This window comes from Balaenoptera physalus (genome assembly GCF_965194825.1).
Source record: "Balaenoptera physalus genome assembly, chromosome: 1".
Classification (NCBI taxonomy): domain Eukaryota; kingdom Metazoa; phylum Chordata; class Mammalia; order Artiodactyla; family Balaenopteridae; genus Balaenoptera; species Balaenoptera physalus.
Genome location: NC_138882.1, coordinates 93,599,673 through 93,627,172, shown reverse-complemented (window position 1 = coordinate 93,627,172; position 27,500 = coordinate 93,599,673). Strand labels below are relative to the sequence as shown.

Sequence of the window (27,500 nt, the reverse complement as noted above, 5' to 3'; positions counted from 1 at the left end):
ACAGGCGTTTACCAGCCAGTAACAAAGCCCACAGGTCCGGAAAGCACAGTGTGAACAGTGAAAGGGGCCGGGATTGTGGCGCCAGCTCCTCTGCAGAGGCAATGCACTCCAGAGCTGAGGTCAACCTGTCCAAGGTCACACGACCAGTTCCTGACAAAGGGACTTAGAGAGGCCAGGTCTCCAGATTCCCAGATCAGCGCTCTCGTCCCTCCCATGGCACCATGAGGGATCTTAGTTCCCCAACCAGGGATGGAAGCCATGCCCCCTGCCGTGGAAGCACGGAAACTTAAGCACTGGACCGCCAGGGAAGTCCCACGCCTCCCTCTTCTAAAGCATCCTCCTTGCGCTGGAATCCCGGCAATTGTTCTGTTCACACCCCTGGGCCACTGAGATCTCATTTGGATGGGCACTTGTGGCAGGACCTTCAGGGGCCTTGACCCACTCCCCTGCAGTCCTTTGTGTCCTCGACTCTGGACCGCTCGTCAGCAGCTCTGTGCTCTTTTGTGCATCTATTCCTGCCAGTCTAAGGGAGCAAGCAGGAAGTTTCCAGGCCGGGTGCTCAGAGGCTGACCATTCTCAGCAGATGTCACCGGGTGCCGGCCTGCCCCAGGGGCACCCATCCATGCCTGGTCCTCGCGGGGGGGTGCTAGGCAGCAATCAGATGCGGGGGAGAGGAAGGGAGGGGAGCTGAGGCCAGGTTACGGCTGCAGGAAGGGACTGCACGCACTCAGGAGGACTCCCTGTGGGCAGGGCGGTTGGCATCCAAATCCCTGGGCAACGGGGATGTTGTTCCTACTCCTCGGTGAGGAGCTAAGGGCCAGGGAGTCAGTGACTCACCCAAGGTCATCAAGCCAGTAGGAGTCAAGGAAAGGGCAGCAGCCAGGGCGTCCCACTGCGAGGGCAGGGCTCGTTCTGCCCCCACAGGCGGCTTTGCCAGTGGGCTCTGACCTCCCCAGACCTGTGGCCCCAACGTGGCGAGGCCCCTCCACGGTCCACGTGCTGCAGGACAAACAGCTGCGCGCTCGCACTCCGGATATCACTCCTTTAGAAAGGATGGCCTGTGCTTCCTTCCATCCTGACCCCTACCAAGAACACCACTCAGGAAATGCTGACACAAGTAAAGAAAAAAGTACACCCAACCACAGGTCCTCAAACTCCTCCTCTCCATTTCCCCCCGAGGCCGCACCAGGGCAAAGTGCATCCACCGCTACCATTGACGGGCTCTGTCAAAACCTCGGCACAAAACAGGAAAACGATCCAGGCCACTGCGGTCGCTGGGTGCCTGTTCGGGAGCATCCTGAGCCAGCTCCAGCCCTGAGATGCCCGTGAAACTGCCGCCGCCAAACAGCTGCCCAGGCCCCAGCAAAACGCCCTCCAGCGCGGAGCCTGCCCACAGCTCCCAGTGGCTCCCGCCCCTGCCGTCGCGGGGAGAGGGCGTCTCCAACTCCAGCTCTGGCCTGAAGCTATCCCACGGGGCCATGATGGCTGGGGAAGTGAACAACACATGTGTAGAATGTTCCAGTGTCCACCCTGCAAGAGGGCCCCGGTTATAGCATCACAAATCCACGGGTGACTCTGAATTGTGAACCGAGGTGACGGCCAGTGGGAAAGCCAGCAAAGGAGGATGTCCACGGAGTACATGGCCGTCAGAGGAGAAGGCTGCCCTGACTGGTGGGAGGGCAGCTCCATAAACCCTTTCCAATATCAACTGGCTCCAAACACTGAAACCTCTCCAGACACCCACTCTTAGAAGGGCCGGCTCGGGACTCGTTAACGTAACTATCAGCCACTAAAACCTCAGCAGCGAGTGACACTACAGTATGACCGGAAAGGTCCGAGATTAGAAGTCAAATGTACCAGGTCCCTTTCATTCTCTGCTGGTGGGAATGTGAGATGTGCATCGCTATGGGAAACGATCTGGAAGTTTCTTATAAAGTTAAACACACTCACCATATGGCCCACTCCCGGTGTTTACACAAGAGAAATGAAAACCTATGTCCACACAAAGACTTACACACAGAAGAGCAGCTTTATCCATAATAGCCCCAAACTAGAAACAGACCAAATGTCCATCAGCTGGGGAGTGGAGAAACAAACGGTGATACATCCGTACAATGGAATACTACTCAGCAATAAAAAGGAATGAGCCAGACACATACAACCACATGAATGAATCTCAAAAGCATTTTGATGAGTGAGAGAAACCAGATTCAAAAGACTTCATCCTGTAGGATTCCATGTGGACCACATGCTGGACAGGGCAGAACTGCAGTTACAGAAATCAGATCAGTGATTGTTGGACCTGGAGATGTGGGGCGGGAGCTTTTGGGGGTGATGGGAGCATTCTACATTTGTTTGTGATGGTGGTTTCCATGACTGTTTACACTTGTCAACAACACTCAACGAATTATACACTTAAAATCGGTGAATTTTGTTGTATGTAAATTATACCACAATAAAGCAAATCAAAACAATACTAGGTTCCTTTTCCTTAACTAGAGTTCAAAGAAGTGGCCCGTGCTGGCTGTGACTTGGAGAAATCGCATAACCTTGCTGTGCCTCAACTGTGCCATCTGTACAGCCATCTGTACCGGGGCTGCCTCACGGTCCCCTGGCTCTAAACGACAAGAATGAAGTCGGAGGATGTGAGTGAATGCACAGACCTGGCACCACGTGGGGGTCCGTAAGTGTCAGCTTCTGCCCACCCGCCCTCCCCGGTGTAAGTCAGCGACTCTACGGACCCGTAAGCCTTCAACCGGCCGGTGTCAGGGATGAGCCGGAGGGCCCAGCGAGGAGCTGAAACGCCGCGGAGCGTGAAGGACAAAGGCCACGGCCTGCGTGGGGCGGGGCGGGTGGGGGGAGCTCACGGGGGCGGCTGCTGGGGAAGGGGCTGAGGCTGGGGACAGCACAGAGGTGGGTGGGACAGCCCAGCGCTTGACCATCTTGCCCAAGGCCAGCCTGGCTGTGGCCTCCAGGTCTCTCATTTCCTCTACTTTAACGAGGGGTCACAGAAGTGCTTTCCCACAACTGCATCATCTCCCTATAAAGTCGTCAGCTTAAACACAGAGCTGAGCTGGGGCAGGACAAAGTCTCCTTTATGACACACTGCGGGTTCGTCCCCACCCGTTTGAACCCTTGGGCTCTGCGACACAGAACACAAGCTCCAGCCACTTCCCGCAGGCGCCAGGACAGAGCATTCCTTTCCCTGGTTTCTGGTTAAATGCCATCGTCAGTATCTTTAGGAGGAAGCGGGGGACTTGGTGCGGGGGGAGGTGGGTCAAAAAGAGGGAATGGATCCAAAGGACTTCTAGGAACTTTAAAAGGCTTGGAAATTCATGGTGCCAGTTCTTTACTATGTCTTATTTTACTCTGAAAGTTCCTCTTGGCACAAAACATTTTCCAGCCAAGACAGGGTTAGCTTGCGCTCATAAATAACGAAGGCGAGGGGCTTCCCTGGCGGCACAGTGGTTAAGAACCCACCTGCCAATGCAGGGGACATGGGTTCGAGCCCTGATCCGGGAAGATCCCACATGCCGCAGAGCAACTAAGCCCGTGCGCCACAACTACTGAGCCCGTGCTCTAGAGTCCGTGAGGCACAACTACTGAGCCCTCGCGCCACAACTACTGAGCCCATGCGTGCCTAGAGCCCGTGCTCCGCAACGAGAAGACACCGCAATGAGAAGCCCGCGCACCGCAACGAAGAGTAGCCCCTGCTTGCTGCAACTAGAGAAAGCCCGCGCGCAGCAGCGAAGACCCAACACAGCCACTAATTAAATAAAATTTAAAAAAGAAATAAATGAAAAAAATAATGAAAGTGAGAATTTCCTCAGTTCTCTGAATGGAGGTGGAATGAGGCAGAAAGTGGCCATAGACGAGAACCCACAGGAAACTAAAGTTGCCAGAGGCAGAATCAAGTGAGCTGTCAGGGGTGAAATGCAGAGAGGGCATTAGCTGCAGACAGCTAAGCTGGGCAACAAAGGAAACTGGGAACAAGACTGCGGGTCCTTCGGGAAAGCCTGGTAGAGCCTTCTTGCCTGTTAGATGCCTGTGTTTCAGGTGACACCAAGTCAGGTAAGGCTGCTATCTCCGCAAACCCTCCCCGCCACCCGGTGATAAACCACTCCCTTTCTCCAGGACACTCTAATTACATCCTTTTTGCTTGACACTCACAGGGCCAGTGCAGGTTCTCTGGAGTAAAGCCCAGTACGGTACACAGAGGATGTCAACACCGCTCCCTAAAATACCGGGAGAGAACGCAAAACGAAGGAAACCTTGAAGAACAGGCAAGAGACAGCAGTGTTGACAGGAACAGGTGCTGGAGGAGATGGAGAAGAGGGAACAATGGTTGACACATGGGGGGACATCAGAGGCGGAGGTGTGGCAGGTGGCAAAAGAGGTGACTGCTGCAGGGCAGGGGAGACGCAGGCAGCACCGCCAGACCATGGGGGGAGGACCCCTCAGAGCCACCCGATGCTGCCAGCGTGAGAGAACACCAAAGCTGGGCAACGCCCAGGGGCCATTTGGTCAAAGGCTCAGAGATTTCAGCCACAATGGCCTCGCCAAGACTGCAACAAGAACAGCAAGATATCCCGAGGGAGGTGACAATGTGGTCCAAAGGTGGTGCCTTGATGACTCAGCAGTATGTACTGTGGCCTAAATCCAACCTCCAAATGACCACGTATCTAAGGCAACCTGAGGCCGTCAGCTGACTAGGGTGGCACCCTGGTCCTGAACAACGATGATAACTACCACTTACGGAGCATCTCCTACATTAAGACTCTCCCCGACGGTTCCATTCAAGTCTCACGATAACCCAAATGAGTGGCTCCTGCTATTTTCGGATAAGGAAATGGGCGCTTAGAAGAGTTAAGTAACTTGCTCCAAATCGCACCGCTGGCTGAATAACCAACGCTTATCGAATGGTGGTCGGGTGGACGGATGGATGGATGGACAAAGGAAAGGCCAGGCTGACAGACAGCGCCTCCTGGGACTAGACTTGGCCCTTCTGGGCCTGTCAGAGGGAGCAGGGAGAGCGGTGGGTAAAAACAGCCCATGAACAGGACAGCATCGACAAATATATACGACAGCCCTATTTTGCTGAAAGCGGAGGAAAAATAAAAACACCAACTCTCCATGAGAAACAGGAAAAAGAGAAACAGTCTCTCCCTGTCTTTAAATTTTCAAATCATAAAGAAGAGCCCCGGTGGTCCATGCCGGCTGTCCCCAGGTCTGAAGGCTTTTCCTCTGAGTATTTATTTGCAGAGTCAAAGTTCTCAGTTAGAGGAGAAACAGGACACAGCAGAGATTACATCGGAGCAGGAGAGGCGCCGCACAAAGGCCCTTCCTTTGTGTCTAACTCTGCTTTGTTTAAAGCAAGATCAGATTCAGCATCTGCACTTTTACTCGCTGCCTGACGAAAACCAGATGCCAAATGCCTCCCAGCACTGCGTCGGGGCCCCTGCCCTTCGGAAAACAACTTGAGTCAGCCAGGCCAAATGCACTCGGCACTGAACAAAGCACTCCCGTGCTCCAAGGGCCGAGATCCGCGCTCCTGAGCCTTTAAGAAAAGGCACATTTGGAATCTTTTCAGGCTAGGAAAGGTGAAAAAGATGGGCTTCGTACCTCATTCTTCGTCTAGTCTAGAGGTCTGGAACTTTTTCCTGAAGCTCCACCTTTAGCTGGATGATTGAGATGCTGAAGCTGGTCACCTGTGGATACCAGTCACCAAAACGTTCCCCTCTGCAAGCCACTGACATTCTGGTGACCGATGGGAGACAGCAGCCATCTCGCTGACATGGCTCAGGGACAAGGATCTCCCTAAGCTAAAGGGCCTTCGGGGTGGAAGTAAACTCACCCTCCAAAAATACTCAGAGCCCCAGAGAGAGGATAAACCTCAGCCAGCAAGCTCTAGCTCCTTCAACACAGATCTCTGAGCAAATCAAGTCAGAAGTAGGTGGAAAAGTGTCACCTGAAGACCACTTATCTATCACCTGCATCACAAACAGCAGTCAGCAGTGCCACCCTGTTACAGCTCCAGACCTGGCTTCCACAAGGATCCCCAGCTAAAGGTGGAGCAATCCAAGTCTGATCCTGGAAGGATGGCACTCCTCCCTTTGTGGCCACGCCCCCCGGCCCCTGGCCCTGGGCCCCAAGGATGCTATGGCAGGGGAGGACAAAATAAAGGAATACAGGCTCTTAGCTGCCTCGGCCAGGAGATGACACCTGTCGCTTCCTCACCCAGTTCACTGGCTCACATTAGTCACACAGCGTCAAAAAATCTGCAAAAATTTGGAGGAGTGCCTGCACATCTGGCGAGCTGATGTCTCTGCCACATCGTCTAAGTCCTAAGACCTCTCATTCCCAAGGTCAAGCCCCTATTTTCAAATGAATTCAAGGTCTCATCACTTAGCGCTTCCATCATTACCTCAAAACCCCAGTGGCAAAAACAGACAGCATTCTTCCTAAATTCGGTCCCCTCTTCCAAATTTCCATTTTATATCAAGTCATCACACTCAAACTCCTACAGTCATCTTCTAGATGCAAGATTCAATCATCTCTTCATTCAATCCTCCCTTCTTTTAACAGTTACTTTCCTTTACAATTTTCCTTTGATATGTTCCCCCATTTCCTACTACTTTCAACTCAGATCTCACCACCAACCACTGAATTATTCCAGGAGCTTAAACTGGTCACTCGGCTTGTATTTTCTTCCCTTCCCATCGACCTGGTACACGGCTGCCTAATCCTCCCTTCCGAGGTCCACTTTCTTAGTTTCTCCCCTGCTCAAGGGCCCACAATCCTCCCCACTGTATAAATCAAGGGTCACCTTCTAAGCCTGCAATCTGCAGTGCTCTAGAGTCTGCCTATGGAACTAGGCAGGACATAATTGCCCTGTTCTCTGCCACAGCCATGTCCACTCCCATCTCCACACGTCTGTTCATGCCACCCGCTCTTCCCGTGCAAATCCTAATCCTACCTCATGATCCATTCCAAATACGACCTCCTCGGCTGAGTCCTTCCCACTAACATACTTAACCTCTTTCTCTTCTGGTTTACCACAGGGCTAAGCGCTGTCTCTGCCTAGTGTGCCTTCTGATGAGAATCTACGTTGCACTGTTTTACAAGAATAAATCCTATTTCCTGCTCCTTGGAGGGAGTGTCTAATATAGGTTGCCTTCAACTGTACGTAGTGGAAAACATCAATTCTCTCACCCGAAGAACTGCGTTTGCCTCTCGGTGGGTGTTGAGCCAAGAAAGACACAACCAAGCCAAAGATCAGGAGAAGGAAGGATTTATTACTTGAAGCAAGTAAGGAGAACACTGGGGGTCTTTCCCAAAGCAGTGTCACCCCGAACAGCAAGATTAGGATAGTTTTAAGCTCAGGGTACATGCATATTCATGGAGGGGCTTGGGTGGCTGAGAGTCTAAGCTTTAGTTGACTGAAGTCACGAGGGTCAGAAAAGGTCAACATCATCATCCCTAAGGTTCCAGCTGATCTGGTGGTTGAGCGCTTCAGGCTAATCTTTACTATTGAAAGAGAACTGGGAGTCTTTATAACTGATCTATTATCTTTGCTATATACTTACTATCTCTTGCCTGATAACAGTTCTTGCATTCTTTTGTTCCCTTAAGATTATTAACTACTGAGGTCTGTTCAAGGGCAAGCACTGTGGCCAGGCTCAGATTCCAAAATAACTTAGGCCAAAAATGGCTTCTCTTATGTCAAGAAAGCCATGGCTGGTTCTTTTTCTCTAGGGACTCCTTACCCTAACTGCTTACAATTCCTTTGGCTGAAACAGTGATGACAGAAAGTGCAAGGTCGGCCTGCTCATTCTTCAGTGGCTCTAACATCAAGGACGCTGGTTCTTCCCATCTTTTCCCCTCTGATGGACTCAACAGATTTGCTTTCCTCATGGTGACAAAATGGCTGCCTCATTTCCAAGAATCTAGTGCATGGAGCTGTCCCTTCTGTGTTTCCTTTTAAGAGAGAAAACGTCTTTCCCAGAATCCACTCCCCACCCTCCCCAGAGGACTTCTCATATCTCATTGGCCAAAACGATGTCACACGCCCATATCTAGACTACGGGCATCCATGACTGACTTGGATCAATCAGCTTTTACCATGGAGCTTAAAGCAGAGTTACCTTTCCTTGAGTAGTTGGCAGGGAGGCGGGGAGGGGGGCATGACATTCAAAGGAAATCAGGGCTCTGCCAACAAGAAGAGAAAACAAATGGCTGTTGTGTAGGTAACCAACAGTGTCTGCCACAGGCAGGGCCCAGCGTCATGCACCCTTGCGTTTTCCCTCCCTTGCCACACCCATCCTGCACTGGCACATATGGATGCTCAACAAATACCGGTGGAATTCAGCCAAACTAGGAATTATCCTGTGGGTGTGAGAAAACAGTGAGCATTATAATAGAGTGGCACAATTGGACATTTGTGCATAGAAAATGGAAAGAGGGCCATGAAATCCAAACAGATGCAAAAAAGTACTTAGCAGAGGAGGTTGGGAAGCTCTGGTCCAAACCCTAGGCTGGGCCTGATTCCCAGTTCCACATCCAGGGAGCGGGCACCAGGCCAGAGGGCTGGGCCTCTCCCAGCAGGGCCCAGCTGGGCCTTCTCCTCATTTCAACCCTTGCCTCCACTGGGCCAGGGGTCTACATCCAGCCCACAGCCGGCCAGGCACAAAGGAGGTTCCCAATGAGGCCTGCCAGTGCCTAGCAGGTCTCTGAGCACATCATGGGCACCACAAGTCTGTGGACCATGAATACCTTAGCACAGGAGGTCTGGGCTCTGAAAACAAGTCCTCCCTTCACTCAGGGTCAGGGATGGCTCCTTCAGCTGGGCTCACAGGTCTCTGCACCCTCTTTCCTCTTCAGGCCACCCTGTTCCTATCCTTGCCTCCCAGCTCAGTTTTCCAGCACACTCTCCCAGATTCTCTGGGCTACGGACAGCAGTCCAGACCCCAAAGGCACATGCCTCCACCCTTGAGTGGAAAATACACAAAGAACTGTATAGAAAATATACTGAACACAAGGCTCTGAAGTCTCACAGATGCCCTACGTCTACATCACAGGTCCATGAGTTTTTACCTGTTGGAAGTTTTGGAGTTCCTTTTCAAATACTGTAGCTGGGATTTCACTGGCTAAAGAAAACTGTGTTGAATATAGCCACTCTCAGAACTCATCGATTATGACACGTATGCAACATTCGATACACAGTGACAGAGCAATATTAGGTTGAACTGTGTGACACTGCTGATATTCGACCGCTTTTGACCTACAAACACGGCAATGTCACACAGTTCAACCTAATATTTACTCTGTGCCAGGCAACTGGCTTGGGACACCATGACCAACTACACAGCCATAATCCCTGTCCTGATGGAACTTACAGTCTAGTGCATTAAACCATTGACTAAAAAGTCATCTCAGTTTTTAAAGAAAGGAATACACAGTTTAGCTGCACTATTATAATTAATTATATGTGTATTTATGTGTTTACTGCCTGACTTCTTTGCACGCCTATAAACCACAAGGATGGCTGTGTCTCCTCTATGTAACACACAGCCAAACACATAGCAGAATGCACTGGATATTCGTTAAACTTATTAATTCATGTTACAGTAGACAAGTGCAGGTGCTGTGGAAGCATTTGGCAAAGTGATCTAACTAATTTGGGGACATAAGTGTCAGGGACTTCACCAACTTGGAATTTCTAACATTGCTGATAAGGCTGAATCAGGTCCTCGAAAAACAGGTCCGTATAACCACACAGAAACTGCCAGCAGCATAAGTACATGGAGTTTCGTGGGGATTATTTAAAATACTTAATAGAACAAACTGTTTTTAAGCACAGTCTAGTATTTCAGAAACGCCGTTTACATAAACAATTGGTACGTTAAGTGCAAATCATTCTTATTTCTCTCCTAAAGCAGGATGCCCCAAGGATCTTTATTAGGTGCTCTATTAGCCTAGTCTGAGTTACAGTATTTACTCAAAAGTACTAACAGTGAAGTTCTGGAGAAATATTTGGTAACTCGGACATTTTTCTAATTCAAACTAATCTTCCTCGTTAGTCTACGTTGTTAGGGATTTTACTATCCTATTAAGAGAAAGTATCAGAGGCTGCACTTAGAGTGATATTCACCAAATTCTTTTGCAGGACACTTCTGGCAGCGAGTAATATTCACCAAATTCTTTTGCAGGACACTTCTGGCAGCGAGAACCAGAGCTAACATTAGAGAGCGGGTGGGAAAAAAAATAAGGAAATGACAATTTGGAGAGCAGCTGTAATCCAATACAGCCTAATAAGTGACACCTACATGACGTCACATTCAAATTCCAAGCAAAGCACGTGAACGCTTTAGGCCCCGCACCCCTGATCTTTTGATTGACCTGACGTAAGTCCATGAAAAACATCGGTGAACACCACTATCCAGCAGGCCTCCTATCTACTTTGCGGCATCTCCGTGAGAGCCAGCCCTTGACACACTGCTCAGACATCAATGAGCCTGGACAGTATCTTCATGCGTGTCTGGCCTGTCACTGCTCGCTGTACCAGCACAGAGATTTGGTAAAACACTGGTCACATTCATGGAACGTCTTGAACTCTCTTGACATAGCGAATGATCAGCAGGCCCTGTCCCCATGCCAAAGGCAAACAAAACTCTGTCGCCAGCAAGGAGGACACCCGGTCTCTCCGAAGGACGCCAAAGTCCCTGTCCTGCCTCCTCTGCGGAACCTTGCCAATCTCTGGGATGCAGGCAGGATGATCAGGGGCTAGGGGAGATTATGCTCTGAACGTCTTAAGCGATTAGTTCCTTAAAATCCTCCACCTGACTTCAGTCCTTCCCCGTTACAGATGACAGAGGAAAAGCCTACTTGATTAAAGCTGAATGCCTATACATTTGAAAAAGGGAAAATATGCAGAAGAAAACAAGAGTCAGATTACGGATGGGCATAGCACCAGCCCCAGGACATCAGGGGCTGCTGAATAAATTATGACAAGGAAGCACATACATTAACCATAGATTCGCCATAAATACCTCAGCCCTTCCGGCTCTCACAGTTACTTACTTTCCCCCAAAGTGTAGATTGAATCTGGCCTTGTCCTCAAGTGTGGCCTGGCTCTCCCTAGATTCCAAATATGGGAAATTACAGCTCTTCTGTGGTGGGGTAAGAGTGGGAAGGCAATACTTGTGTTGTGTAACGTTTTAATTAAAACAAAGACAACGTACCCAGAGTCTCTTTCTCGTCTGCTGGGAGAGTTTTCCAGGCCTCCTTCCACTCTCTCCCCACCCAGGCCATCAGTCTTTTCCTCCCCTCCAGAATAATAACCCCTTTAAAATAAGGGGATTATGCATAATGAGATCTGCAAAGAGTCTTCTAAAATAAATTCAAGTCTAGAGCCACATCCGTTTCCATCTACTTTCAGCCTTCTTAGAAATCCACCCTTGGGGGTGAGGGGTGAAGTGGAAGGATCCGGACTCGGAGTGTGAGAGAGAAAGGGGGCCACGACGGATGCCGCTCCCCCCAGCCGAGAGGTGAGGGGACACCCAGCTAAGAGTCATGCCCCGTCCTGACACAGGGAAGGAGAAAGACCTGGGCCGGCGCTCCGAACGCAATCTTGCTTTTTTGTAATGCAATACCAGTAGACAGATTGCAGAACTCTCCAGCAGGCTACCTTACTGTACTGAAACGTCAGAAGACCTTAAGAAACTGCTCTAGCAAATCATCTCTGAACAGGGTCACGCAGGGTTGTCCAGCTTGGGGGTGAGCCGAGAACACACCTATCCGCACAGTCCCTCCTCTAACAAACCGACAGACGTGTCCATCTGCGAAGCAGAACCCCCCAACGGACCGCCCATCTCCAAACCAACACAAAACCACCGCGGAACAAAACCACTGAGGAGGAAAACCAGAAAGGCCTCTGAGAAGAGCTGCTCGTGGGGAGAAGGCCGGCCCTGCGCACAGGCTCCGGGGAGCAGTACTGCCTGCTCCGGGGCTCAAGCCGTCGCCGCCAGGCACAGCTTACAACCTGCCTGGGACCTGCAGACTTAGGGGACGTGGGCGAGAGTGGGGGAAATACCAGGGACAAGGGAGAGAAGCGCAGATCAGGGCTTCTTAGGGTTCACCCCAGGTCGAGGGAAGGCCCCTGGGAAGGTGCAGACCTGGAAGAGTCCGTCAGTGTGTCCCGTGCCACCCGGCTGAGCTAACCCAGCAGCTTCCGGAAAACAACCGTGGTGCGAGCCTTGGGCTCCGGACAGGAGTTAAGGGAGGCCAAGTACCACGTACGGGTGATCAGCCTTAACACCACCGTACCCCTAACACCAGGGTCCTCAGCAGAAAGCTGGCTATGGAGGCTGTCTCCTATCTGATGGCAAAGTATGTGACTATTCTAGGTCTCCTTTGTTCTGACTTCCTAGAAGTTCAGAGCTCAGTATGCAACTCCCAATTCCAATACAACATCCCCAGCAGTTAATAAGCACGTGCCACATAGCCAGGGCTCAGGATATTTGCCCTTACAACTCTCCCCACCCCCAAGCTCCCGCCATCATTGGTACCCTTCTCTTACTCCTATAGGCCCTTCAGCAGGCCTGCCCAGGGCATGTGTAATTCACGGCTGCTAATGAAGAGTGGAGAACAAAACAGGAAGAAAAGATTTAAGAAATAGTAAGATAGAAGACTTACCTTAGGAAAAGAGTTCCCTTACATCAGAGTGTCTTTCATTAATCTTTCTATTTATTGAAGATTAAAAATACCTATCAGGTGACTACTTCAAATGTTCATCATGATTTTAGCTTTTAGTTCTTGGTATTTGAGATAACAGAACAACGATCGCTTGTAACAGGCACTCAAATATTTGTCGACGGAACAGATGAAAGTCTTTCCAGGAAAGTACTGGAAGGAGATTCTAACACAACAGTGGTCTCTGGGTGGGTGGTAGCCAGGTCAAACCCTGACGTTTAAGAAGGGTTGGCTGTGATATGTGAATCCGACGACCATCCCTCCAAAAGAGCGACTCTTTTAAAAATCAGGTCTAAAGGTGAACCATCCAAGAAACCTGCTTTTGCCCCCAGGGTGTTAAAGAAAGTCACACCAGTGAACCTGAGAAGTAACCCAACACTTGGAAATGATCATCTTTTTACAGCAATAGTTGCTCCTGCAGGGTTAAAGAAAAACAGTTCTCTTCCTTTGGGTTAAGGCCTTGAAGGTCCGGTGGCCAGCAACCTTAAAGGTTATTCCAGTCCAGTTCACTCTAAATGGAAGAATCATTTGGGAGTGGAAAACGCAGGAAAACTTCTCATTTTTTCCCTAGTCTGTGAACAAATAAGAACAGTTGATTGAATTGGATACAAAATCCAGTATTTACAACTGTCCTCTTAACAAGTTTTGAATGGGCTTTATTTTAATTCAAGATTATAACTAAGACAGTCAATAAAGTATGTGTGTGCTTAATTTGTTAAATTTATGTGTTTCTAGAGAAAATATTCAGAATGAACAAGTCAATTATTTCTCTTCAGTACATTAAAACTTAAGGGTAGTGTTTTTATTATGACTCTTGCTCTTGATACAGCAAGACAAAATTATTCTGTTATAGAGCTATTGAATAAGGCTCACTACTCCCCAACGATTTCACCAATTACAGCTGCTTCTAGCTATAAAAGAGCCAAATCAGTTCTGATATGGCCATAACATTAAGACTGAAAAAATAGTGGAATACATCACCCCTTTAAAATCAAGTTGTTGAACAATATGTTCTGTATGAGTCCATTTATGTCCCAAAAATCTATATTTGTGTGAGTATACGAAGAGAAATTATAGAAAAAAAGCCTGAGAGAACATAGTGTATCAAACTGTAGAGAATATATTTCAGACTCAACAAGGGGCACAGGGCAGAGAGGGAAACTTTCACTTTTTACTTTCTCTCCGTACTGTTTGGATTTTTACAACAGAACTATATTCACGTCACTCTGTCCAAAAATTAGAAGTCAAAGAAATAAAGCAAGCAAATATAAGCCGTCTTGTGAAACTGCAACTAACAGCTCAGTACCTTTCTTTTATGTAACATTTTACCCTGAAGCACTTTATTTGTTGTTTTAAATTATGACAAATCTTCAGTGAAAATCGAGATTTCCTTCCTGATGGGGGTGTTAACATCTAAGAGGTTGTGAAATTTCATTCTCTGTAAGTCTTTAGAAAGGGTGGGTATGTGGGGTGGGGAGGTGGTAACTGGCCAGGACAGGGAAGGTGTGGTTTGCCCTGAAGCCAGGATGGTTACTCACACACAGGTCTCCGGTTCCTCCTCCTCCTCCTAAAAGCCCTTCCTAGCAAAGTCAAATTAAGGTTGCCCATGCAACCAGTTAATGGGCAAAAACCCCTAGGTAAGTTACGTAAGCTCCTTAGGGCTCTCAAAGTTAACACTTGGGGTGAGGAAGCTGGCCACCTTACAGGTTTCAAAATCACCTCACCATGATACCACTTTCCCTAAGCTGCAGACACAGGGCTAAGGTACCTAATGCGTCCAGGCTATGTCTCCTTTGGTCACCGGCAACCCAGAGCACCAAACTAATTTTGCTTTAAAACTGGACTACTGTATCAAATGTGAGGGGTCACACTGATTATCACGTAGAACAAACAGATTAATACTACTTAATAAATGCTGCCTGGCTGGGAGACAGAAGATTTCAAATTTAGGTGGCTCTTGGGGGAAGGGGAGTTAATAAAGGGGGTCCCTGAGAAGGAGGTAGTCAGCCCATCTCATGACATGGCTCCGTTACCAGCATAACACAAGCAGAAGCCAGTGCCCAGCTGAGAGCAGAGAAAGTGTTTGCAGAGGTTGCCATGGAAAAGGAGGAGCAGACCGTACCCCAGAGTAGCGGAAAATGGGTGTTACAAGCAAAAGCAGAAACAAATACATGAAAATAACACCAACTTAAGGCAATTCTGAACATACTCCACTACATCAAAGAATCATAATGGGGGACTTCCCTGGTGGCGCAGTGGTTAAGAGTCCGCCTGCCAACGCAGGGGATGCGGGTTCGAGCCCTGGTCCAGGAAGATCCCACATGCCGCAGAGCAACTAAGCCCATGCGCCACAACTACTGAGCCTGCGCTCTAGAGCCCGCGAGCCACAACTACTGAGCCCGCGCACCTAGAGCCCAGGCTCTGCAACAAGAGAAGCCACCACAACGAAAAGCCCGCATGCCACAACAAAAACCCAACGCAGCCAAAAATAAATAAATAAAATAAATAAATTTATAAAAAAAAAAAGAATCATAATGGGAAAGAACACATAGCTGGTATCAGATTTCTTCCCTCTGTTTTAATAAAGGGAAGGTCTGGGGACCTGTAAGTTGATGGGAAGAGGTCCCACGAGAAGACTGGACACCAGTCTCTTTGAGTTCACAGTTTTGTTAGAATGTCTTTGCTCTGATGATGTTTTGATGGATACACAAAAGCTCTTCCTTCGGTACAGAAACAGGTCCCCTTCACTTCCACTCTGGACCCCCCACCTCCAGTAATGCCCCCTGCCCTCCCTGCCACTTCTCCCGCTGGTCCTCTAGGACACCCACCTACAGCTCTCTGGTATCTGCCATCTGTCTCTGATCCAAATACCTAGACCTCACACCAACCGACTGTTCCAGCTCTTCCCACCAGCACCTCTAGGGCCCAGGCCCACTGACACCCGGGCTTCTCCACCCCTCTAGAAGTCTTCTCAAAGCAGCCCCTGGTGCCCTGGTGTCCTCCACCCCACAATTCTGCCAGGACCTCACTCTCCTATTACTTAAAAAAATGCCTAAAATTCCCGCCCATCCAGAAAGCCCTTCCAGACTGACCATTCGAGAGCTACTCCAGTCGCATCCCTCTCCTGGACAGCGCATTCCCTTCACTCCTCCTGCTAAGCTGAAAGCAAGACCAAACTTGTCTCGCCTCTCCTTCCCCAACAAGACAACTGTCCTTGGAGAGCACGTGGTATATCACTGTCTCCTTGTCCACTTGCAAAGTGATTTACCACTTTTTTTACCCCAGGCTTTAGATGATCATCTCCTAGAGGGGAGGAACATGGTTGTGTGCCAGCAAAGCCTGGATCACCTGGGTGAAGGGAAATAGGGTATTCGGGTGAATATCTTAGAGGGTTAATAGAGGGTTAGGCAGAACCTTTGTTTCAACTCTCATGATCATAAAGCCTATTACAAATAGGCCTATTATAAGCCTATTTTTAAGATACATCTGACCACTTCCCAGCCTGAGTAGAGTTAATATAATTTAATCTTTGATTCAGAATCTTGCAGTGCCCCCAGGCTCATCATTCTCTCCTGCTACTATAATTACAGATGCGGAAGATGTAGAGACTGGGCTGATGGTGGCCTGGAAGCAAATTTCTAGAATCAATCCCTGCTACTAAATCTTGTGATTTTCACGTTCCTGAAAGTGGAGCTCAAAAATAAAAACAAGGGCTTCCCTGGTGGTGCAGTGGTTGAGAATCTGCCTGCTAATGCAGGAGACACGGGTTCGAGCCCTGGTCTGGGAAGATCCCACATGCCGCGGAGCAACTGGGCCCGTGCGCCACAACTACTGAGCCTGCGCATCTGGAGCCTGTGCTCCACAACAAGAGAGGCCACGACAGTGAAAGGCCTGCGCACCGCGATGAAGAGTGGCCCCCACTTGCCACAACTAGAGAAAGCCCTTGCGCAGAGATGAAGACCCAACACAGCCATAAATAAATAAATTTAAAAATAAAAAATAAAAAAATAAAGGCAGAAAAAAATTTTAAAAAAATAAAAATAAATAAATAAATAAAAATAAAAACAAAATCCCACTTAGCTGGGATGGGATTCCAGTTAAGGGAGGCCCATATGCCATGGTCTTTGTTAAGTGCCCGCCACTGTGGCCCACAATTAGTCACTTAATAAAGGGGTCTCGATGAGGGAATTTGGCAACATGTGATTTTCTACAAATATAAAGCTTGGTTTTGATGCAACCATTCATTTCTTTGAAAAGCAGGGCCATTCACACACAGGTGTCCTAAATTTCCTTAAATTAAAATCCAACCGTTTACAAGGAATAGCTGTGCTCACATCGAAGCAGCAAAGAAACAGGTGTCCAATCACGGTGAATGAGGAACTCCCAAAGGAACCTACAAATAATAATCAAGGAGCCATAATTCAGGATGCACAAGGCCAGGGACCATGGGAGACCAGTAAGTGGAGCCACTTCCTCCAGTTCCCAGGCTAGGGCTCAGTGGAAGTGGTCTGCCTGAGCTCCACAGACCCAGTCTAAGCCCAAATCCCAAACTCATTACAATCTGAACTAATTCTCTGTGTCCGGCATCATCCTGCATGAACTGGTCCCTAAAACTACTGACAGTCATTTCTCCAATCCCTATGCCACCACTATGCCACCAATATGACTGCCGACTCTTCTGCATTCGTAGGACTCTTAATGGGAAGAGAATGCCCTCTCCGTCCAAAGACTGCCCATTTCTGAAAGCCCAGCCCAACTCCTCACGCATAGGTCTTTCCCAGTGACCTATGGGAAACAACAACCAGTGACTACATTGAACTTTACCTTGAACTTCCCGGGAGTCCATGGACAGATTTCAGGAGGTATGTGAACTTGAACGGGAAAAAAAATTACATCTTTATTTTCACGAACCTCTAAGTTAACTGTTCCTTAATTGTGAATGTAGGCAAGCATCATGGTAATGTTTCCAGGACCTGTGACTGTCACAATACAAATCACACATACTTTCATATCACATCACAGTGGATGCAGATACCTCAAAATATCATTTTCACCCTTCACTACAGCAAAATTACATAACTGTTAGATCTGCTGGTAGATCTTGTTGTTTAATGTGTTATTAAAGGAGCACATTGCTGTATCATAAATTTTTTTAAATATTTTGATGGCAGCATTTCAATATAATTGATTTTCTCTGTTATCCTATGTTTTTATTTATGCATTTGAGAATGTTATCCTAAGAAGGGGTCCATAGGCTTCACCAGGCTGCCAAAGGGATCCATGGCACAAAAAAGGTTAAGAACCCCTGGTCAGTGGAGTAAAAGCACGAGCTCTATAGCCAGACAACCTGGATTCAAATCCAGGCTCTGCCGATTTCTAGCTCTTTCCCTTTGAGCACAATGATTTGAACTCCCTGAGCCTTGAATTTCCTAATCTTGATCGAGGGAGTCAATATAGAAACAACACCTACCTTGTGAAACCATTCATTCATCAAAAATTTAACTGAATACCTACTTTGTGCCAGGCACAAGGCTGAGTTCTGGGGCTACAGTAATGAACTGGACAGAGACGGTCCCTAAGCACTTTATACAGAAGATCATGCTATATAAAGTGTTTGGCAGTGACTGGCACATAAGCATTCTATAAACACTACAGTACCACTGTTAAAACCACAATATTGAGCATTCAATTATATGCTGATTTGTGTTGCTTCCCATGTAACAAGTGTTGGTTCATCCAGCTCATGCCTTCCCAACAAGGCTTCCTGGAGGCCCGGGGCGGGGCCTCATACTCAGAGGGGCAACTTGTTAGATGCAAGAACACAGGATTTGAACCAAACGGTCCTGATTTCAAAACCCTGTTCTGCCACTTCCTAGCTTTGTAACTGTGCCAGAGACCAAGAGCTGATCCCCCAAAAATCCGTCCTCTCCTTCCCCTACAATAATAGAACCCCAGTTTTGGCTGGATACTTAGAATTAAGGATGACATTTCCCAGCCTCCGTTGCAGCAAAGTATGGTCATGTGATCAAGTTCTAACCAATGGGGATATAAGCAGAAGTAATGTGTTCACCAGGGCATGCCCTTCACCAACCCTTTTCCTCCTTCCTAATGGTTGGGGCTAGCACAGCCATCTTGGACCATGAGATGACTTTGGGAATAGAGGCCTGCACTTCGAACAAGACAGAAAGGACCTGGTCCCCACCCCTGTGGAGCACCATTTCAAACTGGTACAGTCATCTACCTCAGGCAAGTTCCTTAACCTCCCTGGACCTCAATATCCCCATCTACGAAAGAATGATAATATAAGGTATCTAGCTGGCAAGATTGTTTGAGGATTTAATGAGATAGGACTTGCTTCACAGTAAGGGCTAGAGTTAGGAGAGGTGGTAGGACTACCGTTCTCTTGCTTCAATGACAAATGGAGGGGATTGGGACATCTTAACACAGCCCTGGGTGCCCAGGGGTGGCTCAATGATTCACACAGTTGAAAGGCATCTTAGCTAGCCTAGTCCTGACAAGAATTCCCTTCTCTGGCACCCTTGTCAAATGGTCCCCAGAAAAGGGAAGGGCACTGCCTCTGGGACAACTGTTGGGACAGTGGTGTTTGTTCATCTGTAAATCACGATTCCCATCCTCTTCCTTCAGAACCCTTCCCCGACTGCCCCAAGCCACCTCGCTGCTCTCCACTTCCTCCTCCTTCTCCTCTGCCTTTGATCACCCAGTCCTGCCTCTGAGCTCACTCCCCCCAGAACATCAAAGTCCCTTTCAATCTCTTTTGGAAGCACCCTCTGGCCTCACCCCTAAGAAGCCTTCCCTAACTAACTGGGAAGGTCGTGATCGCTTCCTCAGTCCCAACCTATTCAAACAAGAGGCTTTTCAAACTCTACGAATGAATCTCTCTCCCACTGGAGAAGAACACAGATGACCATCTGACATCTACAAGTTCTCTGTGTTGATCCAGGGATGTCCCAATCACTTACATTTTTCATTGCTAACACTTTCAAAGCTATTTCAGCTTGTTTGCAACATCAGCACTGGTCTGGAAGGCCTAACTCTTCATGGTTACGCAAAATCGAAATTTGCTTTATGTGCTTAAAGTTTATATTCAACTTTCCTGATTATTCCCTTCCTGCTCTTGCAGACACAAATCCTATTGTCTCCCCCACAGTGCTGTCACCTTTCCATGTCCCTGTCGCTCACACAGGCTGCTCCCTGCCCCGGGCCTAGGCACAGATACAACCACCCTCTTCTCTCCTCATTCCCTCTTCCACACTCAAGCCACGTCCACACCAGCCCCTGTTCTCTCTCATCTTCTGCCCCTCTGGCTCCGTCCATTCTCAGTAGCGGAGACTCTACTATCCTCTTGGCTCAACCAAACCCATGCTTAAGATGGCTTTAGAACTGGAATAAGGGTGGCCATGGCAGCCGATGGTTCCCTAGTTGGGTGGGGCACCCAGAGCTGCAACAGGATGAAACAAGACACAGTGGTCAAGAGGGCAGGAATCGGTGGTCAAGAGGGCAGGAATCGGTACCCAAGCAGGCAGAAAAGGAGGAACCTGATCCAAATCCTAGACATCGGTAAAGGAAGGGGGCGGAACGCACGGGTCTGATGATGTCGAGGGAGTCACAAGCATCTCAGATTTACCCTGTATACCCCTCACATACTGTCACAGGGTTTTCTCAAATTGCCACTTCTGGAGGCTGGCAGCACCTGTATCAGTCTCACTTTGCAGAGCACTTAAACTGGTCCTACTTTTTACATACAAAATTTTATTCCAAGTGTGTGACCCACCTGGACACAAAACCTTGAGAGTCTCTGCTATTTTCAATTCATATTACACATTAATTTTCATTACACAGCCAGAATGGTGACACATGAATCAGATCACACCAGATTGCAAGCAAGAAATAAGAGCCCAACCTGGGTTTTGCTCCCTCCACAAAGACCTTCTAGTCTCCAAGGTTAACAAAGTAGTAGCGAGGCCCCCTCCCTGCCATGCTGCCAGTCATCGAGTGATAAGAAAAGGTGAGATTTCACCAGTGGGGAAATCAAAAAACCAGGCATGTCCACAGTTCTAAACCTCCCCACTCTCACCCAGGTGTGGTCTTCTGCCACCGTTCCCCTTTGACACCACCTTGACACTCATTTTCCTCCATGGCACCTGTTTATACTTGAGGCTGGGAGTGGAGGAAAGATACTAGTGCCCGGTGCCAGGGCTCCACTCCAGAGTGGCCCAGAGGGTGAACAGAAGGGGAACCAGCCAGCAGCCTTACATTTCTGGAGCAGCCAGGAGAAACAAAAGGCACAAACGTCCCATTGCCTTGTTTGCCCATCGGTGGTTCCTTCTCCTGCCCTGGGCCCCACCCTTCCACTCAGCCCTCTTTCCCGCCTTAGCCGCACCATCGAACCCATGCCCAAGCCTCCCGGAGGGCTTCCCCTGTTTGTCCTCTTGTATGCACATGAATCACTAATTACTGATTTAAACCCAGACACTAAGTGAATGACAAACACCAATACAATATTTAGGATTGGCGAATGGAGAGCTACCTGTCTTCTTGACTCTGCCTGAGCATACAGGAGACACAGAGACACCGTATCCTGACCCACACCTGAGCAGACGACTGACTAAACTTGCTGCCAGACTGGGTGTCCCCGTGAGTGTTGAGAACGGGAGGACAGAGCTGGCAGTGACGAACTCACACACCGGTTCTCTAACTCAGCTCCACACTGGAATTGTCTAGGAGAGCTAAAAGACTCATGCCTGGGTCACCTTCCCAGAGAATCTGGTTTAATTGGCCTGGGGTCGCTGCCTGGACATCGGGATTTTTTAAAGCTCCCCCAGTGATTCTAACATGCTTCCAAGTTTGAGAACCACTGATGGAACATACTTACGTGCTCCCGACATTTTTCAAAGCAGTCAAGACCTTTAGAACACCTTATAGCCTTTAACTGTCAAGATAGCCCTTGGCGGTACACCCCATTTTACTGTGATTCAGACGTCAGTCATGGTCAGGCTGAGATCTGAACTCAAGTTCTCCACCTCCAAAGTGCACTCTCTTTCCACTCTTCTGTGAACACTTGCAAGGGTGTAGACAACACATGAAAGCAATCTCCACTGCCGGTAGGTCACAAGTAAGTCCCATAAATGCAAGACACCTAGATGTGGAGATGCAAACACCACAAGCAGCAGTGATGACCTCTTCTGAATGCAGGGGACTGAGCTGAACCCAGAGGGCAGCGGGGTGTGCTCACGTGCCAGGTCTAAGGCAATGGAGGGAGAGGATGCATCAGAACCTGGCCAGGGAGCTTATCCTAGACCCAAGATGTGTCCTGAGATACCACACTTAAGAGTAAGACAGCATTCGATGGCATGGAAAGCACTGTTGAATCGGAGAATGTCGGGCAAAGGGGAGGCCTCTTCAATGGGAGGGAATCTTAAGAGAGGTGCCAAGGGTTCACCTCTCAGGCCACAGTTTCTCCATCCCAATCTAACCATCCTAACCTTCTGTGGGGTCACAAAACCCGATCCTAGCACAGCCCCCTACCAGGCACCAGTCCTCCAGTCTCTCTTCCCCCCAGAACTACGATCTGAGCTTCTTTGGTGAGGGGACATATGACTAGACCCTCAAACATTTTTAGTCCACTGATCACTTAGGTAGGGCAAAGTATCCCTTCAACCCCTATTCCACCCATGCTTACTTCCCCCTCAAAAAAAACAAAAAACAAAAACAACACCATTGTTATCACCAAACCAACTTTCCTGAGAGTGGGAATAACGTTGCCACTTCGGATTAGGAATTGACGTGGACTGACACAGACATTTAGATGCTGAAGCACCACGTTTATAAAACACAAGAAACCAATCCACGATCCACATGGAGTCCCTAAAGCGTCGACATAGATGGGGGACCCCACGGCGAGGCCCGGGACAGACACTAAGGACAGCAAATGTTCCTTCTTAAAGACAACAAACGATGTGCCACCTTTCCTCCTGGGTCAGAAATGGGGCTCTATTCCAACCTGTGACACACGCCGCTGCCTCCCGGGGTCCCCCAAAACCGAGTGTTGATGGGAAAGAACCACAAGGAATTACAGGAGCCAAGAGCAGGTTAAACTTTCACATCGATCGTGCTGATAAGCAGCAGCCACTTACCCAGCACAGCCAGACAGCTCAGCACTGGGAAGAAGCACTTCATGTCGGCAGCCGAGAGGAGACACAACACAGGGCGCTTCCTCTTCTCCCAGCACTTAATCTCTCATTTCTGGCAATCCACTTATAGCTCCAGAAGACAGTTTTGGAAACAGAACTTAACTCTGGGAATGAGAACAGGTTAAAGAGCTCAGCAGGAGGGAGTGGGGGAGGGGCGGCGGGTGGCAAGTGTTAAACTCCCCTAGGCTAAAGGAAGGGTCCAGAACAATTCGGACGGCGCTGGAGGCTCCTGCCACATCCTGTGCCTTGTGGTTTCCGCTGTAATTGTAGATTGCGGTGGATTAATCCTCAAGGAAAAGGAAAAAAAGAGTCTGAGAAAATCCTTTCATCCACTGATTATACAGAAATGTCCTTGGCTTCTCAGTGAAGGTGTCTGTAATCTTCCCTCATTCGGATTCCCCAAAGGGAACAGGGCAGGTTTTGTCAAAACCTTTGACAGCCAAATCGCCCTAGCCGGCCTCGACTGCTCTGGGTTTCTTCATCAAAAAGTCTGTCTCCATGCATGATGATGGGTCACGGGCCTGCCACCTGCCCCAGACCTGCCCGCAACGCACGAAGCAAGTTGGCGTTCGTTCGGCAGCCCTGAAGCGGTCCCACAATGCCAGCAGCTTTCTAAAACAAACACAACAGAGATTTATCAAAGGCAAGCACGGCCGCCGCAAAAGCGAGAGGGGCTGAGCGCCAAGCTGGTCCGGGCACCTGGTCCTGGACCAGGACGGTCAACCTTTGCAGTCTGACCTTGGCCAAGTCGCCACCTTAGCCTCCACCTCAGTTTCCCCGCACAGAGCCGAGCAATTGTGGGAAGCCCGATTGTTCCTGCAATACTTTCACCAAATGCTTCACTCTTGGGAATTCCTTCCGCCTCCCACCGAGCCCCGGCGCCGCGGGTAGCCCCACCCTCCGCGGGGGCAAATCGGGAAGAGGCTCCGAGGTGGGGCCGCCACTCCCCGTTCCACCCCCGGCCCTCGCCCCAAACGTGGGAGCCTGGCGCGCGCCGCGTCCCAGGTGGCCCCGCTATTGTTTTACCTTCCCGGGTGTTTATTTTTCGCTGATTGGGAAGAAAAGAGAAGGAGGGAGAAGGGAGCCCGGGGCTCCGCTTTCGCTGCCAGGGGAGGGGTCTCAGGCCGACCCCCCGAGCGGAGCCGCCGCCGGGCCCACCGCCGCCCCTCCCGCCGCCCTCCCCCCGGGCTCCGGCTCCCCTCGCTGCCGCCCCTCCCCGCGCCGCCCGCGCGCTCGCCGGATACCGACCTCGCCGCCGGCCCTCTCCCTCCGCGCGTCGGTCAGTCGGTCCGTCTGTCCCGGCGCACGCCTCTAGGGACGCGCCGCCTCCTCCCTCTGCTCCCGCAACGGCACCAGCAGCCGCGCTCCGGCCCCTCCCCAGTCCCCGCCCCCTCCACCCGGCCCGTTGCACCCAGGCCAGCCGAGCGCGGGGCGAGGGCGGTGGCCTCGGCTAGAGGCACCGCCCCCGGGCCCGCCCCTTCCCCCCCACCCCCGGGGCCGGGCGGACGCGCTGGGGGCCGGGCGGGGGCCCAGGGTGCGGCTGGTGGAGCCCCACCCGCACCTGCGGGTAGCAAGCCCGCTCGAGGACCTGGGCGCAGCTGGCGTGGGGGCCGGGCAGCTCCGAAAGTTAATCAGGGGGCTCACAAGCAGACTACCCGGCAGCCGGCTGGATGCACAGGCCCTTCCCAAAGCCCAGCAAAGGACCCCTGAGCCTGGAAGAGGGCGGACCGGGGGCGCGTCCCCTCTCTGGGAAACAAAAACAAAGCCCTCTGCAGGAGCCTTGAATCTGTTCATATAGTAAGAACCCCACATTGCACTTCACTCTAAGACAGAATTTCCTAGACGTTGAGACTGAATTGGACTCTGGAAACAGTCTGGCTGCTAACCCCGGCTCCTCCACTTCCCTGCTAAGGACCTTGGTCGAGTTACGTAATAGCCCTGTGCCTCAGTTTACCCACCTGTTATACGAGGACATGGCCTATGCTTAATAGGGATATATGAGATGTCCATGGCACACTTGTAAAACACTTAGGATGGTGCCTGCTACATCTTAAGCACTCAGTAAATGTAAGCTATAATTATTTTATGAGGAACACTCGTATCCAAGCAAGTGCATTTTCATTCATTCAATACTTGTCCAACACATGCACGTACTGAGTAAGCACAGACCCGAGGTAACCAAGGTAGAATAGGACAGTCCTGCCCTCCTGGAGCTTGCAGTCTCGTAAGGAAACCATAAAACAGGTATGGCAGGAAAAGAACAGTGTTGAGGAAGCACATGCAAGTCCTCCGACCCTGTGTTGGGGGCTCAGGGCATGAGGAGGAGGGGGGGTTTGATCAGATCAGGCCAGGTGCCAGGAAGGCTTCTCAGACGAAATGAAAACTAGGTAGAATCCAAAAGAGCAGAAGGAGGCACCAGGGGGAGAGAGAAGAGGAAGGCGAGGACTCACAGGCCCTGGAATCAGTATCCTTGAAGGCCCGGAGGGGAGAGAGAGAGTGGCCCAGGTAGGGGATCAGAAGTCTCTCTTGGGCCCAAACTAGTCTGTAAGAAAGAAGTGGCAAGAAACGAGCAGAGAAGAAATCAGGTGTCAGAACCTGAAGGGCTTCATATGACGTGTTAAGGGGTGTGGACTTTAGCCCAGAGCCATAGCAAAGCCCCTGCAGATTTTGAGTAAGGCGGTATTGTTATCAGATGTACATTCTAGAAAGACCACTCTGGCCTAGGTGTGGAGGATGGATGGGAGAGGAGTTCTACAGGAGGCTCGACATCTCCAGACGAGAGATGATGGTGACCAGGGCCACAGAAGTAGCAACAGGGAGGGAGAGGAATGAGCAGGTCAGGAGCTAGGCTCTGTGGAATGCCAGGTTGAGGGTGAGGAATGGAACAGAAAAACCAGTGCAACCTCAGCAGCTGAGATCACAATACATAGGATCAGGTTGGATGTACTGAGCTTGAGATGCTCAAGAGGCATGCAAATGAAGATGTCCAAAATGTAATTGGGATGGGGGGTAAGGGTAGAGTGGAGTTCAGAAGTCAGAAAGGTACTATGGCTTTGTAAGGTATTTTTCACCCCATTGGACAGTGTGATGGTGACAGTATTTAGTGAAGAAATAGTCTGATAATCCACTGATACCAAAAAAAAAAAAAAATGTTAATTACCCCCTCCCCTCACCAGGTTGCAGGGTAATGAAGGTCATGCCATGGGGATGCAAAAATAACTAAGGGGTCTTATTTGCCCTCACCCCTCTCTCTTGGCTATAAATTTCTTGTGGGCAGGATCTGCCCTTTAATTATCATTTACCCCAAACAGCTCTTGACACTGTGATCTGCATACAATAATTACAGTATTAATACTTCAACCGAATTGAATTAAATTAAATACTTATCACATCTTCCAAGTATTGTATTGAAAATCTCTTCTTGTGTTAAATATTACCCCTTTCCCCCAAGACAACCCTGACTCCGGCATCTCTCACTTCTCCTTATCTGCTAGACCCCTTCCTTTATTTATTGAGCGTCTATTATGTGCCAAGAAAACTCTCTGCTCTCGCTCGTGGTGCTTACATTCTCATGGGAAACACAGACAATGAGACAAAGAAATATATGGCATAATGTGACGTATTCTGAGGAAAACTGGGATAAGGGAATATGCATGTATGTGTATGGGGTAAGGAGGAAGATTCTGCTCTAAGTAGGCGGTCAGGGAAGGTCTCACAAAGGCAGTGACATCTGAGCTGAGATCAAATTAGAAGGAGTGAGTGAGCCCTGGATATTTCTAGAGGAAGAGCATTCCAAGCTTAGCTTAAGGAACAGCAAGCACAAAGCCCCTTAACATACTCTGATAATAGAAGGTGTGTTAGTGTGCCTGAAACGGCATAGGAGGGAAGGAGAAGGAGAAATATGATCAGGGAAGTTGCAAAGGCAAAATCCTGTAGGACTTTGCAGGCTTGGGGGCAGTCTGGGGAGGAACTACAGTGTTGGGAGATAGGAGTGGAGAAGGGACACTGAAAAGGTGAGAGAGGATGGTGGCTCAGGCTAGGGTGGCAGAGATACAGGTTGTGAGAAATGGGTGGCATCTGGAAGCATTTTGAAAGTAGATTCAATGGAATTTTCTGGAGAACTGGATATGGAAGGGGCAAGAAAGAGGAGAGTCGAGGATTCTTCCAGAAGATCCACCTCAGCCTGCAATGGAGCTCTCAGCCCCACCAGGCTGCCCAACCCCTTCTCCAAGACCACGCTTCCCAAGCATTCAAACCCCAGTCCTCTGCCCAGGCCACTTCCTCTGTCTTTGAACCTTGTACTCAATTATCCCTTCTCAGTTCTTTCCTTCTCAACCCACCCCACCTCCTACCACCTAGACCCCTGGCATCCCTCTGGATGATCTGTCAACCCTGGACTTCCATCACCACCCCAGATACGTTATGGCTGGTTCCCAGCCTAGTATCTTTCCTATTTCCACATTGATATTCAAAGAGCTGTGCTAACTGTCAGGCGGGGAGAGTAAAGTACAATTAAAAGAATGCCTCTGCCCTTCGGAC

At 49.6% G+C, this 27,500-nt stretch overlaps 1 protein-coding gene across 8 annotated transcripts in view; it reads right to left on the bottom strand.

Moving 5' to 3' along the window:
* The window catches only part of IGSF3 (immunoglobulin superfamily member 3), a 100,788-nt gene extending 76,427 nt beyond the window's left edge, over nt 1–24,361 (bottom strand). For 7 of the 8 annotated variants that reach the window (XM_082457968.1, XM_082457971.1, XM_082457964.1 and 4 more), the window contains exons 1-2: nt 24,210–24,361; nt 22,905–23,573 (exon numbers count right to left, since the gene is read on the bottom strand). Coding sequence is in view for 7 of the 8 variants with exons in the window: in XM_082457971.1 (XP_082314097.1) it covers nt 22,905–22,947 (43 nt within the window). In the remaining variant the exon portion in view is untranslated. Of the gene's footprint in view, nt 1–22,904; nt 23,574–23,699; nt 24,120–24,209 lie in introns of those variants that run through there. The other variant, XM_082457967.1, reaches the window with a different exon arrangement.
* Between the last annotated feature and the right edge of the window lie 3,139 nt (nt 24,362–27,500).